General features: G+C 42.0%; 1 protein-coding gene across 1 annotated transcript in view; it reads left to right on the forward strand.

The window, feature by feature from the left end:
* PES1 (pescadillo ribosomal biogenesis factor 1) overlaps window positions 1-14,830 on the forward strand; it is a 63,497-nt gene extending 48,667 nt beyond the window's left edge. The window contains exons 13-15 of the mRNA XM_073554806.1: window positions 3,021-3,214; window positions 3,290-3,457; window positions 14,250-14,830. Coding sequence (XP_073410907.1) covers window positions 3,021-3,214; window positions 3,290-3,457; window positions 14,250-14,333 — 446 coding nt within the window. The 3' untranslated portion in view covers window positions 14,334-14,830. The remainder of the gene's footprint in view (window positions 1-3,020; window positions 3,215-3,289; window positions 3,458-14,249) is intronic.
* The last annotated feature ends 1,761 nt before the right edge of the window (window positions 14,831-16,591 follow it).

The following is a 16,591-nucleotide window of genomic DNA, read 5'->3' on the forward strand; positions in this document are numbered from 1 at the left end:
GATGTTTTATTGTCCTCTGATTGGGGTCTCCAAATGTGTTGTGATGCACCCACAAGGTCTTAGGAGCAAATTCCTTAATTGATGTAAAAAGACATATAAATCCATGCGACACATTCATTCCAGCATTGAGAGTGTCAAAGGTCATCATGAGCTTGAACTCTCAGACTCTTCTCTCTCTCTGGGATGTGAAGTTACTTTTCAATACCAGTAACTTCATATCCATGGTGTTATGATCAGGCATATAAAAATGTTTTGCCACAGGTGGATCCATTCTTTTTTCTCTTATTGTGTGACGATGAGAATGTATCCTTGTTCTAAACTTTTGCCCTGTCTCCCCCACATACAGACCCCCCAGTTGGACATTTAGCACAAGTAATTAAGTACACCACATTAGATGTGATGCAGCTGAAAGTACCTGGGATCTTGTAGTCCTGATGTGGTCGCCTCAAAAAGACCTTTTTGAATCAGGGCTACCATCCAAGAACAATTGAAAACCAAATTACAAGAGCCATCAGAATGTCAAGGAATCACCTGCTACAAATAACCGGGTGCCTCTAGTAGTTACCTACAACCCAAATCTGGAAGTGCTAAGGGGAGCTGCATGGAAATTACAACCTTTACTACAAAAAGATGCCGATTACAATCCATTTTTCCAGACCCCCCACTACTGTGCTTTAGGCAGCCCCCAAATCTAAGAAGCATCATTGTCAGAAGCTCCCTGTCCTCTCCCAACAGCTGCACGAACCTTTCCTTGCAACCAGAAAAAATGTAAAACCTGTCCAGTTATAATGACCACGGACAAGATAAAGATCCCCAATTCACATCAGGACTACAAGATCCCAGGTACTTTCAGCTGCATCACATCTAATGTGGTGTACTTAATTATTTGTACTAAATGTTCAACTTGGGGTCTGTATGTGGGGGAGACAGGGCAAAAGCTTAGAACAAGGATGAATTCTCATCGTCACACAATAAGAGAAAAAAAGAATGGATCTACCTGTGGCAAAACATTTTTGTATGCCTGATCATAACACCATGGATATGAAGTTACTGGTATTGAAAAGTAACTTCACATCCCAGAGAGAGAGAAGAGTCTGGCAGTTCAAGCTCATGATGACCTTTGACACTTTCAATGCTGGAATGAGTGTGTCATGGTTTTATATCTTTTTGCATTAATTAAGGAATTTGCTGCTAAGACCTTGTGGGGGCATCACAACACATTAGGAGACCCCAATCCGAGGACAATAAAACATCCAGACTCCTTATCTATGAACTGGTCCAATATTTATGTTTCTCCCTCTCCCATATTGATAGTTCTGCTTCACATCACTTGTCTTATCTATTGCATTTTTTCTAGGCTGTATTGTGCATAAATATGTGACTTCAGATTTTGTATTAGTCTAGCCTGATGAAGAGACCTGAGTAGCCTCGAAAGCTTGCAATGTGTTACCATCTTTTCAGTTAGCCATTAAAAGGTATCAACCACTGAGGACTCTCACTTCTGAATATTTTTGAATATCCGTAGGCATACACATGTGTAAGAGGACACTCAACAGTCCTTTCATGGCTAATGTTACTGGAAATGATCAATTGCTCTACTGGGCAGTAATATGTCAGATATCTAGCAGCAACTTGTCTCCCTCTGTCCTGTCTAATAATCATGCACATGGATCTGTTTATGGGGGTATAGCTGTTGGTCAGAGTCTTGTTAGGTCGACAACTATGTTATATATGTGATTATCTTAAAGGGAATCTGTCACCCCTGGGACGTATATGACCTATTAATATGGGCATACAGGTAATAGAAATGTTATGCTAGTCCTACCTGTATGCCTCATATTAATGGTCTTGTTGCTGAGAATTGTTATATTCTTTCTTTATGTTAATGATTTCTGTCAGGCTCCGGGGCAAGTGATATTGGGAAGAAATCCCTGCCTCCTGTCTTCATTATAATACTTGACCCCTCCCATCAGCATCAGTTGCGGCCCTGGAAACCTGCGCCCTGCACTCCCTCAGAAATACATACCTCATCCTCCCTTCTGTGGGCGCTGCATTCAGGGATCTTCTGCCAGGTGCCGGCGAGTCACTGTGACCTCTTGTATGCGTGCCAATAACATGCTCTCCCAACTTCCTCTTTGCACAGTCATTGCTAGGAACCATGTGTACATGGTGATGATTATGCAGGGAGGAAGTGGGGAGAGCACCTTTTCTGTGTGCACACAGGAGGTCACTGGAGTGGAAGTCGCCTGCGCAGAGGATCCCTGAATGCAGCGCCCAAAGAAGGGAGGATGAGGTAGGTATTTATGAGGGAGTGCAGGGCGCAGGATTCCGGAGCCGTAACTGATGCTGATGGGAGGGGTTATGTATTACAATGAAGACAGGAGGCAGGGATTTCTTCCAGGTATCGCTCGCCCCGGAGCCTGACAGAAATCATTAACAAAGGAAAAATAAAACATTTCTCAGCAACTGTACCATTGATATGAGGCATACAGCTAGGATTAGTGTAACATTTCTATTACCTGTATGCCCATATTAAAAGGTCATATATGTCCCGGGGGTGACCGATTCCCTTTAAAGCTGGACATGCAAATCACATAGCTGTTGGTGAAACCCTACTGTAAACGTGACACCTGGCTGTTGGTGGAGTGAGGAGGCGGCCTTTCTCATTATTTTAGTAAGCTTGCTCACTCAGCTGTTTACTGGTGGGTAGTTAGAGTAAGGGCTCATACTCACTTGCAAAAGACTCGCACGAAAACCTGGCACTGCCACCGACACTGAGACCGGAGCATGCGGCTGCATAGAAATACATGTAGCCGCACACTCCGGTCCGAGTGCCAGGTTTTCATGCTAGAGTCTCTCGCAAGTGAGTATAAGCCCTAACAGCGAGTGTTTTGTTGTTTTTTTTAGCATGCATAGCTACATTATTACAGAGAAGTGGTATTATTGACACTGACTTTAGTTAATTGCAAGATGTAAAGATATCTTGAAAATGTTACTATTTTTTTTGCTTCCCCTCATAGATGATCACGAAGAGGAGGAGGAAGATAAAGAGGAGGAGGAGGATGATGATGATGAAGAGGAGGAAGAGGATAATGATGACGATGTAGAGGAACAGGAGGAAGTAGCTAGGAGTAAGAATCTTAAAGTGGAGAAGCAAAAACCATCTGGACAAAAGAATCTTAAAGTAGAGAAGCAAAAACCATCTGGACAAAAGGTATGTTATACTTGTGAATGTTTATTAATATGCTTTAATTTCCTTATGCATTAACTTTACTTTTCCATCATACAGAGTCTGAAAGTAAAAGTTACTGCTGGCACAGTCAGATTTGAGGACAAAGCGCGAACTGCCGAGCGAGAACAGGATGAGGAGAAACGCTTGGCTATCATGATGATGAAGAAGAAAGAGAAATATCTCTACAACAAGATAATGTTTGGCAAGAAGCGGAAAGTCCGAGAGGTGAGAATGTTTTTAGATATCTACCAGAAAGAACTGTGACTATGACTGAATAGTAGTTCATGTAGCTAAGAAATTTCAGATATATAAATGTGTCTTGATGATAAATCATTTTTTGCAGTTTCACAGCAGACCTTTTAGAGTTGGATAAGCATGGGTTCTGTGCAGACTACTTGTTCAAACCTGCCATCAAAAATATACATTGGGTGGATTTCCCGACATATACCTTGATCAACTGAAGGCTCCAAAATAAATCACTGTGCAGTCATTCATTTTTAATAAAATATACACTGCACTGTATAACTGCTTTTTGTTGAAGACACTTGCCTATAACAGAAAAAAATGTATGGTGACGCATATAACCCCAACTGAGTCCAAAAGGGCACTCTTGTCTGACTTGTAAGGAGAAGCTACAGTGGTTATATAAAGTATAAACACCCCTGTTAAAACGCCAGATTTTTGTCATGTAAAGAATAACAAAATCATACCAAAAAGAATAATTTCAGAACATTTTAACACCTCTAATGTCACATATATAATTTGTACAAGTCAATAAAATAATTGACTAAAGTCTTTTTGGGTCTAGAAGTAGCGCTTCAAATCTGTCAGATTGTGAGGGGCTTCTCCTGTGTACAGCACCCTCTTCAGGTCCTGCTGTAAGGTGAAACTTCTCTTCAGCTTCAGTTTTTTTTTTTAGCAGAAGCTGGAAAGTTTTCATACTAAATTGACTGCCATTTGGAACTGTTCATAATTCCCTTCACTTTTACTAAAGCCCTAGTTTCAGCTGACCTAAAACAACCCCAAAAGCATAATGCTGTCCTTTTGGTGATGTGCCGTGTTGGCTTTGCACCAAACATACCCTTTGGAATTTTGTCCAAAAAGCCTTAACCTTGGTCTTGTCAGACCAGAACATGTTTTCCCATATACATTTAACAGACTGGATGTAGGTTTTGATAAAATAGTTCTACTTGGATGTTTTTGTAAAGAAAATACTTACATCTTTCTACCCTAACCACAAGCCAGACATATGAAGAATAAAGGAGATTGTTGTCACATGCAACACACAACCATTACTTGCCAGAAATTCCTGCAACTCCTTTACTGCTGCTGTAGGCTTCTTGCCACCCTTCCAGACCAATTTTCTTCTTGTCTTTTTATCAATTTTTGCGTGTCATTCAGTTGTTGGTAATTTCGCTGTTGTGCCAAAACTAAGCAACTTCTTGATGAGTCTTCACAGTGTTCAAACGGATTGGAAATTTTTTTTGTAACCTTCTCCTGACTGATAACTTTCAACAATGAGATTCCTTTGATGTGTTGTAAGCTATTTATGCAGAATTACTTTAAATGATGGCAGCTGTGTACTGAGTAGTTTAACCCCTTTAAGACCTTAAACTTATCCATATGTAAAGGTCGCCTCATACTTAACCTTGGACGTATGGATACATCCTGGTGATTTTGCGAGCACAGCAATCGCCACCAGGTGTCAGCAACGCTCCCAGGACTTTAACCCTCTAAATCGCAGCATTTAGGCTACCATCACAGGAAGCGGAACTCTCGCGGAAGTTACCGCGAGAATTCCGGAATTCCATTCCGCGGGAAAACTGCATTTTAAATTCCCGCGATTTTCCCGCGGAAAAACTACGCTTTGCAAGCGTAATTAGCTTGCAGAATGCTAGCGTTTTCCAAGCGATCTGGAGCATCGCTTGGAGAACTGATTGACAGGTTGGTCACACTCGTCAAACAGTGTTTGACGAGTGTGACCAACTTTTTACTACTGATGTGGCATCAGTAGTAAAAGATAAAATGTAAAAAATAATAAAAAAATATTGTTATTCTCACCTTCCGGCGTCCCGCGCAGCCTTCCCGCCTCTCTCCACGCTCCCGGTCCCAGCAATCCTTTGCGCGAATGACCGCGAGACGTCGCACTCCCGCAACGTCATCGCGAATGACCGCGAGACATCGCACTCCCGCGAGATCTCGATGTCATCGCAGTCATTCTCGCAAAGGATTACTGGGACCGGGAGCGTGAAGAAAGGCGGGAAGGCTGCACGGGACGCCGGAAGGTGAGAGTAACAATTTTTTTTATTTTAATTCTATTTTTTACAGGGATATGGTACCCAAAGCCCGGAGGACAGTCTCCTCTCCTCCGGACTGTGGGTACCATCCGCAAATGTTCTGCTTACTTTTCGCATGGTGGGCACAGCCACATGCGGGAAATAAGCGGAACAATGCAATCCTATGGGTGCGGGATCGCCGCGATTCCGCTAAATTAATGAGCATGCTGCGTTTTTTACCGCAAAGCGATTCCGCCGCGGAAAAAAACGCAGCATTAGCACAGCATTGCGGAATCCCATAGGATTGCATGGGATGCTTATTTTTCGCGTTTTCGTGAAAAAATTGCGCGTTTAAAAACGCGACATGTCAACTTAGAGAGCAGGCAGAGGAAAGAAAGCCCCTCTGCCCTTGGATCGGCACCCCTACAAAGTCATCGAGAGAGCCCGATCGTTGCTATGGTTACCCAATGTTGTCATGACATCTTGAAATCCCATGCACTATGCTGTAACGGCTGGCCACTGCGGGTTTGATGCTGCATAAGTACGCAGCGTCAAACCTGCAGAAACTCCGGATTGTGGACACATATCCTGACCGGTTATAAGCTATAACAATGCTCCTGCACACATTTCTATATGATAGAAAATCCCCAAAAGTGACACCATTCTAAAAACTGCACCCCTCAAGGTGCTCAAAACCACATTCAAGAAGTTTATTAACCCTTCAGGTGCTTCACAAGAATTTTTTGAATGTTTAAAAAAAAAAATGAACATTTAACTTTTTTTCACAAAAAAAACTACTTTAGGTCCAATTTTTTTTATTTTACCAAGGGTAACAGGAGAAATTGGAGTGCAAAAGTTATTGTGCAATTTGTCCTGAGTACGCTGATACCTGATATGTGGGGGGGAACCACTGTTTCGGTGCATGGCAGAGCTCAGAAGGGAAGGAGCGCCGTTTGACTTTTTCAATGCAAAATTGGCTGGAATTCAGATCGGATGCCATGTCACGTTTGGAGAGCCCCTGATGTACCTAAACAGTGGAAACCCCCCCACAAGTGACCCCATTTTGGAAACTAGACCCCCCAAGGAACTTATCTAGATATGTGGTGAGAACTTTGAACTCACAAGGGCTTCACAGAAGTATATAACGTACAGCCGTACAATTAAAAAATATTTTTTCCACAAAAATGATCTTTTCACTCTCAATTTTTATTTTCCCAAGGGTAACAGGACCCTAAAAGTTATTGTGCAATTTGTCTTGAGTACGCTGATACCCCACATGTGGGAGTAAACGACTATTTGGGCGCATGGCAGAGCTCGGAAGGGAAGCACCGCCATTTGACTTTTTTGGCTGGAAGTGAGATCGGACACCATGTCGCGTTTGGAAAGCCCCTGATGTACCAAAACAGTGGAAACCCCCCATAAATGACACCATTTTGGAAACTAGACCCCCCAAGGAACTTATCTAGATGTGTGGTGAGAACTTTGAACCCCCAAGGGCTTCACAGAAGTTTATAACGCCCGGGCGTAAAAATAAAAAAAAATCATATTTTTTCCACAAACATGATCTTTTAGTCCCCAATTTTTTTATTTTCCCAAGGGTAACAGGAGAAATTGGACCCCACCAGCTGTTGTCCAATTTGTCCTGAGTGCGCTGATACCCCATATGTGGGAGAAAACTACTGTATGGGCACCCGTCAGGGCTCGGAAGGGAAGTAGTGACATTTTGGAATGCAGACTTTGATGGAATGGTTTGCGGGTGTCATGTTGCGTTTGGAGACCCTCTGGTGTGCCTAAACTCCCCACAAGTGACCCCATTTTGGAAACTAGACCCCCTAAGGATCTTATCTAGATGCGTGGTGAGTACTTTGAACCCCAAGTGCTTCACAGGAGTTTATAACGTCCAGGCGTGAAAATTAAAAAAATCATATTTTTTTCCACAAAAACGATATTTTTGCCCCCATTTTTTTATTTTCCTAAGGGTAACAGGAGAAATTGGACCCCAAAAGTTGTTTTGCAATTTGTCCTGAGTAGGCTGATACCCCATATGTGGGGGTAAACCACTGTTTAGGCGCATGGCAGAGGTTGGAAGGAAAGGAGCACCATTTGACTTTTTCAACGCAGGATTGGCTGGATTTGAGATCAGACGCCATGTTGCATTTGGAGAGTACCTGATGTGCCCAAACAGTGAAAACCCCCCAATTCTAACTCCAACCCTAACCCCAACACACCCCTAACCCTAATCTCAGCCCTAATCCTAACGGTAAAATGGAAATAAATACATTTTCTTTTAATTTAATTATTTTTCCCTAACTAAGGGGTTGATAACGGGGGGTTTGATTTACTATTTATGGCGGTTTTTATATTTGGCAGCTGTCGCAAGCTAAAAGACGCTTTTTATTGTAAAAATAGTTTTTGCGTCACCACATTTTGAGAGCTGTAATTTTTCCATATTTTGACCCACAGAGTCATGTGAGGTCTTATTTTTTGCGGGACAAGTTGACGTTTTTATTGATACCATTTTCGGGCACGTGACATTTTTTGATTGCTTTTTATTCCGATTTTTGGGATGCAGAATGAACAAAAACCAGCATTTCAAGAATTTCTTTTGGAGGGTGCGTTTACACCGTTCCGCGTGCAGTAAAATTGATAAAGCCGTTTTATTCTTCGGGTCAGTATGGTTACAGCGATACCTCATTTAGGTCTTTTTTTATGTTTTGGCGCTTTTATGCAATGAAAACAATTTTATATAAAAAAAAATTATTTTTGCATCGCTTTATTCTGCGAGGTATAACTTTTTAATTTTTTCGCTGATGACGCTGTGTGGCGGCTCGTTTTTTGCAGGACAAGATGATGTTTTCAGCAGTATCATGGATATTTATATGCGTCTTTTTGATCGCGCGTTATTTCACTTTTTGTTCGGCGGTATGATAATAAATCATTACTTTGTGCCTCGTTATTTTTTAAGGGGTTCGCTAAAGGGGTTAACTAATGGGACAGTTTTATAGGGCGGGTTGTTACGGACGCGGCGATACCAAATATGTGTACTTTTATTGTTTTGTTTTATTTCCAAAAAATGAATTTATGAGGGATTTTTTTTTTTCTTAATTTAGCGATTTTTTTTTTTTTTAAATTATTTTTACACTTTTTTTTTTTTTTTTTTTATCTTTATTAGGTTGTCCCAGGGGTGACATCACTGTTCCGTGACAGATCGCTGATCTGTCACATCACAGATCACTGTGACAGATCAGCGATCTGTCACAGGCATAGATGCAGACTTCATCATGCCTGCACTTTGCAGGCACTGAGGAAGCCAGCTCCCTGCAAGCCCCCGAAGGTCCCCGTCGCCATCTTGGATTTCGGGGACCTGCAGGGATGGAGCCCCCCCCGCAGCAGCGCTGCACATTGCGCTGCTGTGGGGGGCTCAGGGAAGCACGGAGGGAGCCCCCTCCCTGCCGATGCGTCCCTTTAACCCCCGTTACACCGCGATCGTGTTTGATCGCGGTGTGCAAGGGGTTAACGTGTCGGGGCGGTCCGTGACTGCCCCTGACACACAGTGCCGGGTGTCAGCTGTGATAATCAGCTGACACCCGGCCGCGATCAGCTGCGCTCCCCCCGTGAGCGCAGCTGATCGACATCAGACGTACTATCCCGTCCATGGGACCCGGACCCCTATGCCCATGGACGGGATAGTATGTCTGATGTCAGAAGGGGTTAAAGAAAATTATTTGCTTCAGGATGCCTCCTGTATAACAGTACTGCTTAGCTGTATGGCGAGACTCGGGAGGGACTGAACGCTATTTCCCAACAGCGCGCCATCCCTCCGGAGTCTTGCCAAGTGGCTAAGCAGTTCTGTACAGGCACAAATGGGCTATTTCTACATTCAGCAGAAATTGTGGGAAAATTTTGGTGCCATTTTTACCCATTTTCTAAAATTTTGGTGGTAAAAATGTAATTATTCTTTATTGCCCAATGGTATAAAATTCTGTGACCCACCGTCATTATGATAACAGCATCCGTAGATGACTTCAGTGAGAGGTGTAATTTGTAAAATGGGGTCTCTTATGGAGTGTTCTGCTGTTCTGGCACCGCAGGGGATCTGCCAATGTGACATGGCACCCTCAAACCAGTCCAGCAAAATCTGCACTGTAATATGGCACTTCTTCTTTTCCAAGCTTTACACTGTGCCTCAAAAAGTAGTTTTCAATCACATATGGGGTATCTGCGAACTCAAGAGAAATTGCACAACAAATTGTATGGTGCAATGTCTCCTGTTACTTTTGTGAAAATGCAAAATTTGGGACTAACAAACATTTTTGTGGGGAAAATTTGATTTATTTTTTTTCATGGCTCAACATTATAAACTGTGAAGCACCTGGGGGTTTAAGGTGCTCACCACACATCTAAATAAGTTTCCTGAGGGGTCTAGTTTCCAAAATGGTGTCACTTGTGGGCGGTTTTCACTGCTTAGGCACTTCAGTGGCTCTCCAGACGCCACATGGCGTCCGCTAATTATTCCAGCAAATTTTACATTCAAAAAGTCAAATGGCGCACCTTCCCTTCTGAGCCCTGCTGTGTGCCCAAATAGTTGTTTTTCCCCCACATACGGGGTATCTGCATGCTCAAGAGAAATTGCATAACATATTTTAGGGACAATTTTTTTCCTGTTATCCTTGCGAAATTAAAACAAATTTGGGTCTAAAGTAAAAATTGTGACAAAGTGAAATGTTCATTTTTCTCCCTCCACATTCCAAAAATTCCTGCAAAGCACCTGAAGGGTTATTAAACTTCTTGAATGTGGTTTTGAGCACCTTGAAGGGTGCAGTTTTTAGACTGGTGTTACTTTGGGGTATTTTCTCTCATATAGGCCACTCAAAGTCATTTCAAATGTGATGTGGTCCCTAAAAAAAAAATAAAAATGGTTTTGTAAATTTAGTTGGAAAAATGAGAAATCGCTGGTCATTTAACCCTTATAACTTCCTAACAAAAAAAATTCAAAAATTTTGCTGATCTAAAGTGGACATGTGGGAAATGTTATTTATTAACTATTTTGTGTGATAACTCTGATTTGTAAATTGCAAAAATTTGTTCACATTTTCACCAAATTTCCAGGGTTTTTTTCTCAAATAAATGTTGTCATATGGAAGAAATTGTACCAGTATAGTGCAATATGTCACGGAAAAAAACAATCTCTGAATCAGTGGAATCCGCTGACACGTTTCAGAGTTACTGCATCATAAATGGTCAGAATTATAAGATTTGGCTTTGTCATTAAGGTGCAGACATCCTTGGGGGAATAAAGAGGCCAGCATGAATTTAAATGTGATTGGCTGTTTCTGAACACAACCACATCTTCAATTACTGTATTTTTTGGACTGAAAGACATACGTTTTTCCTCCCAAAATGTGGAGGAAAGGGGGGGGGTCCGTCTTATAGTCCGGATGTACCGGCTGTGGTGGGGAGGTGGGGGAAGCGCGGTTTCGGCGGAGCAGCGGGTCACAGAGGCAAGAGGCTGCGGCTAACTCCTGTTCCCGATGTTAAAGAGAAATGAATATTCACTGCATTCCACGCCCATGGGCGTGGAGGGCAATAATTATTAATTTCTTTTTGGTATCCTGGTATGCATAGCCCCATCCCGTTCCTGGTATGATTGGTCCCATCCTTACTCTAGTATGATTGGCCCTATCCCGTTCCTTGTATGCATGGCCCAACAGAAAAGATTTAAAAAAGAAAAACAAACTATTAGGCTATGTGCCCACGTTGCGTTTAAATCCGGACACTGAAAACCGGACTCCTTCCCAGAAATTGCGTGTTTTTTTCCGCGCGATTTTACCACGATTATGTTTGCGATTTTGCCACGATTTTCGCGCGCGATATTCAAGCACTTTCCAAGGGATTTGAAGCATCGCTTGGAATGTGATTGACAGGTTGGTCACACTCGTCAAACATAGTGTTTGACAAGTGTGACCAGGTTTTTACTATTGAGGCCGCCTATGCGGCATCAATAGTAAAAGAAAGAATGTAAAAAATAATTAAAAAATAAAAAATCGGGGTATACTTACCTTCCGACGTCCCGCGCAGTCTTGGCGACGCTCCCGTTCCCAGCGATGCCTTGCGAGACCTGTGATGACGTTGGTCTCGTGTTGCTATAGCGATCTCACGAGACCACGTCATCACAGGACCTTGCCGCAAGGCATTACTGGGAACGCTGTGGCCCGGGAAGGCAGCGCGGGACGTCGGAAGGTAAATATACCCCGATTTTTTATTCATTTTTTTACAGGGGTATGTTACCCAGGGCCTGGAGGACAGTCTCCTCCCTCCACACCCTGAGTACGAACCGCACATGAGACGCTTAACTTCGCGCATGGTGGGCATAGCCACATGCGGGAAGTAAGCGATTCTCATGCATTCCTATGGGTGCGGAATCGCAGCAATTCTTTGCGATTCCGCACAAAAGAATGAGCATGCTGCGATTTTTTCCGCGATGCGATTCTGCCGCGGAAAAAAGCGCAGCATTAGCACAGCATGTGTGGAATGCTATAGGAATGCATGGGGTGCGTTCTGTACAAGATTTTTAAACGTTTTCGCTCCGAAAATCGCTGCAAAAACGCTTAAAAATCGCATTGTGGGCACACAGCCTTACACTTACCTTCCTCCTCTCCCTAGCAGCGTCCTTCTCCGGTGCCAGCAGCTGCTTAATGCTTGTAAGCAGCACATTGCAAGGACGTCATGCGCTGCTCACAAGCAGAGCACAGCTGCCGGAATACTCGCCGGGACTGTGAGCTCAGAGAGCAGTGAGTATTCATTCCTCTTCTGTAGCGCACAGTGTCAGCCACGTGTTCCTATACTTAAGAGAGATGAATATTCATTTCTCAAGTATCAGCACCCGTAACCGCCGGCAGTAGTAGGAAGGCTCCGGCTGACACTGCGCGCTACTGAAGAGCAATGAATACTCACTGCTCTCTGAGCGCACAGTCCCGGCGAGTATTCCGGCAGCTGTGCTCTGCTTGTGAGCAGCGCATGACGTCCCTGCCATGCGCTGCTTACAAGCATTAAGCAGCTGCTGGCATCAGAACAAGATGCTGCCAGGGAGAGGAGGAAGGTAAGTTTAATTTTTTTTTTTTTTTAAATCTTTTCTGATGGGGCCATATATACCAGGACAGGGATGGGGCCAACCATACCAGAATAAGGATGGGACCATGCATACCAGGACTGGGATAGGGCCCAATACTTGGACGAGATGGGGACCCTGCATACCAGTATAGGGTTGAGGGTGATCATTCCTGCCAGGATAAGGATGATGGTGACCAATCATATAAGGAAGGGGATGAGGGGACCATATTTACAAGGATAGGGGATATTAAGTACAGAATTGACTACATTTTTTGCTTCATTTTTTTCCCCCCTAATTTCTTCCTCTAAAACCTAGGTCCATCTTATGGTCTAGTGCGTCTTATAATCCGATAAATACGGTATAAGAGGGTGTTCACATTACTGCTACCACGTTATTTTAGTTTTGCTATTTTTATTTTCCTACTCAAAATGACTTGTTGTTTCTCAGTGGATTTGTATAGCTTAAGTATGACATTAAATGTGGAAAAAGTTGTAAAATGATTCTTGGTGTGATTTTTTTTTTTTTTTTTTTTTTTTCTTTACATGACAAAACCTGGCATTTTAACTGGTGTGTAAACTTATGTTTACACACCAGCCTTATGTTCTTATTCACATGTCCGTTTTTGTCGTACATGTGATCTTTTTTTTTTCCTAAAGGACAGGAAATGGGTATACTTATCTTTTCACCTGTCCAATTTTCTGTGTTTTTTTTTTTTTTTTTTTTTTTTGCACTTTAAGGCTATGTGCACACCTATGCAGAAAATTTCTTCATGAAAACCGGACTCCTTCCCAGAAAATGCGCGTTTTTTTGTGCGTTTTCCGTGCGTTTTTTGAGCAAAAAAGCGGGGTTTTTTTGTTGTTTTTTTTCCGCGCATCCCCAGTCTCATAGAAAATAGCTAAAAACGCGGAATTTTCCGCAAAATTAATGAGCATGCTGCGTCTTTTACCGCGATGTGTTTTTTTCGCGGGAAAAAAACGCATCAATATGGACAAAGTGCAGAATGCATTAAAATGAATGGGATGCTTCTTTTAAGCGCTTTTTAAGTGTTTTTGCTGGTAAAAATGATTAAAGGCGAAAAAAACCGCTTACGTGGGCACACAGCCTAAGGGTGTGTGCACACGTTACGGACTCTGCTGCAGATTCGGCCCTGTGGATCCGCAGCAGTTTATGCTGCGTTGTACAGTACCTTTATTTTCTATGGAAAATGAAAACCGCAGTGCACATGCTGCGGATTTTTCTGCACGGGTTTGCTGTGGTTTCAAATCCGCAGCATGTCACTTCTTTGTGCGGAATCCGCAGCTGTTTTACACCTGCTCCATTGTACAGGTGTGAAACCGCAGGCTAATCCGCACTAAAACCGCAGATAACCTGCAGGTCTTTTGACCTGCGGATTTATACAAATCCGCGTGGAAACTTCCGCAGCAGAAACCACAACGTGTGCGCACACCCTAATGGTCCACAAAAACCTAGCGATATTCATTAGAAGGGGCAAGAAAGAGACATCACATACTTATCCAATCTGTGTTGCATGTGTGTGCTGATTGTTTGAATCACAGTTGTGTGAGTAATTTTGATAAAAATTAAGTTTATAAAAAAAAAAAAATACTGATGACTTTTTTCTTTTTCCTAGGCCAACAAGCTAGCAGTAAAAAGGAAAGCCCATGATGAAGCCAGCAAATCTGAGCAAAAGAGAAAGAAGTCAAAAAAGCAATGATTTCTCTATAAATATTTAATCCCGAACAATGTATTCCACTTGAGACTTTTACATTCAAACCGTTTTACTGAAATTAATTCTTTCCAAACCATGAACTCTGCTGTAGCCATACAATCATTAAAAACAGATGATCGTGGTTTTCTTTCCTCTGGGCAGCAAGAGGCAGTGTCATTAGTGCCTATACTAAATGATTTTACAGTTTTACAGCATGCTGTATTGCAGAATCCAGATTAAACCCCCTGGGAATAGAATGTATACTGTGTAAATATAGATTGCTTGGAGAGTTTTCACTTCTTGTAACAATATGCTTGTGTACAGTGACACACTTAGGTTTATGGTTTCCATCTATATTCCTTAGTTAAACATAGCCCATTATTATGTTTACCCATGCATTATAATGTAATATGAAAAATGACACACACCATCTGTGAAAAATAAACTGTTTCAATTTCCAACAACTGGTTTAATAAAGTGTTCATACATTTTATTGATTGTAACATTGTGTTAAAGTGTTCTGCTTTATTAGCGGATCCATTTTCAATATGCTCCGCTGTACCACTCTAAAGCTGATTGACATAGTAGAAGGATTGTGTACGATTTGATGCCGAAATTATTAACATCTCTTGGTGACTCATATTAGGATTTTCTGCTTGATAAAATAGCTTAATATTTTAAAGTAATTTTTCCAGGATTAGAAAAAAGGAAGGCTCATCTGTCCATGCCTAATTATTGCAGTTTCTCACCATTCAAGTTGAACTCTAAACTGTACATTCAGGTATGGCCCAAAGGGGAAAAACAAGATTAACCTTTTATTTCTATAAAGAAAATAAACTCCAGTAAGAACAGTAAAGTGCAGTCACTTTTTGATTCTCACAATTTCTTCAATTCTACAATTCTCTTCACCTTTTGGCTGGCGATCGTGCAGCAGGAGATGTCAGCTGCACAAATTTCTACATATACAAATTACATCCCTTGCTGATGATGCAGACTTGAGCTCCAGAGCCAGGATGTCAAATGCATAAAGTTGTGTATATATAAAAATATATATAACAAAAAATTGACCGTCACTTCCAAACTGAAAATAGGTGTGTATAGGTGCAAACTAAGCATAGCCATCTCCATGTAACCAACAAATAAAGTAGCACTATAGCATGAAACCATAAAATGACATTTTGAATTGAATTACTGCTCTAGAAAATAGGAAAACACGAGAGCACTTGGTGCATAAATATATACCTAGCTGCCGCGATAAGGGAATGATTCTCTTTGCTGGGAACCTATCATGTGAATCCTCTCCTCGCTACTCTTAGTTTGCACCTGTTTTCTGTTTGGGAAGTGATGGGCATAGCCATCTCCATGTAACCAACAAATAAAGTAGCACTATAGCATGAAACCATAAAATGACATTTTGAATTGAATTACTGCTCTAGAAAATAGGAAAACACGAGAGCACTTGGTGCATAAATATATACCTAGCTGCCGCGATAAGGGAATGATTCTCTTTGCTGGGAACCTATCATGTGAATCCTCTCCTCGCTACTCTTAGTTTGCACCTGTTTTCTGTTTGGGAAGTGATGGGCATAGCCATCTCCATGTAACCAACAAATAAAGTAGCACTATAGCATAAAAGCATAAAATGACATTTTGAATTGAATTACTGCTCTAGAAAATAGGAAAACACGAGAGCACTTAGTGCATAAATATATACCTAGCTGCCGCAATAAGGGAATGATTCTCTTTGCTGGGAACCTATCATTATGTGAATCCTCTCCTGGCTACTCTTAGTTTGCACCTGTTTTCTGTTTGGGAAGTGATGGTCAGTCTTTTGGTATTTGTATACATAGACTCTCTGATCGAGCACTCCACCCATCAGCCTCTGGAGGGTTTAATAACCGCAGGTTCCTATCTACCCATTTAAATGTAGTCTTAAGCCTAGGAGAGGATTCACATTAGGATAGGTTCCAAGCAAAAAGAATCACCTTCTCGCATATGGTACTTGGTTAACGCTATTTTGATATTAAAAAAAAAAAAGAGCCATCCCACCATGTCAAGGTATACCCATTGTGATGGTCCTTACCTGTCTGTAGTATTAAAACCTTACCATGTGTCAAACAATGTTAATGTGAATAAGGACACTAGCTTACAGCAGGCTCTGCATTGGGGCCGGCTGTCACTCCGTGCCATGTGTGAACGTACAGCTGCTGCTCTCTATACTCAGAGCAGTGACTGAACCTGCGCAGGCACCAGCCCCATGACTG

Source organism: Dendrobates tinctorius, unplaced genomic scaffold, assembly GCF_039654945.1.
Source record: "Dendrobates tinctorius isolate UK_male_01 unplaced genomic scaffold, ASM3965494v1 ptg000213l, whole genome shotgun sequence".
In the NCBI taxonomy this organism is placed as follows: domain Eukaryota; kingdom Metazoa; phylum Chordata; class Amphibia; order Anura; family Dendrobatidae; genus Dendrobates; species Dendrobates tinctorius.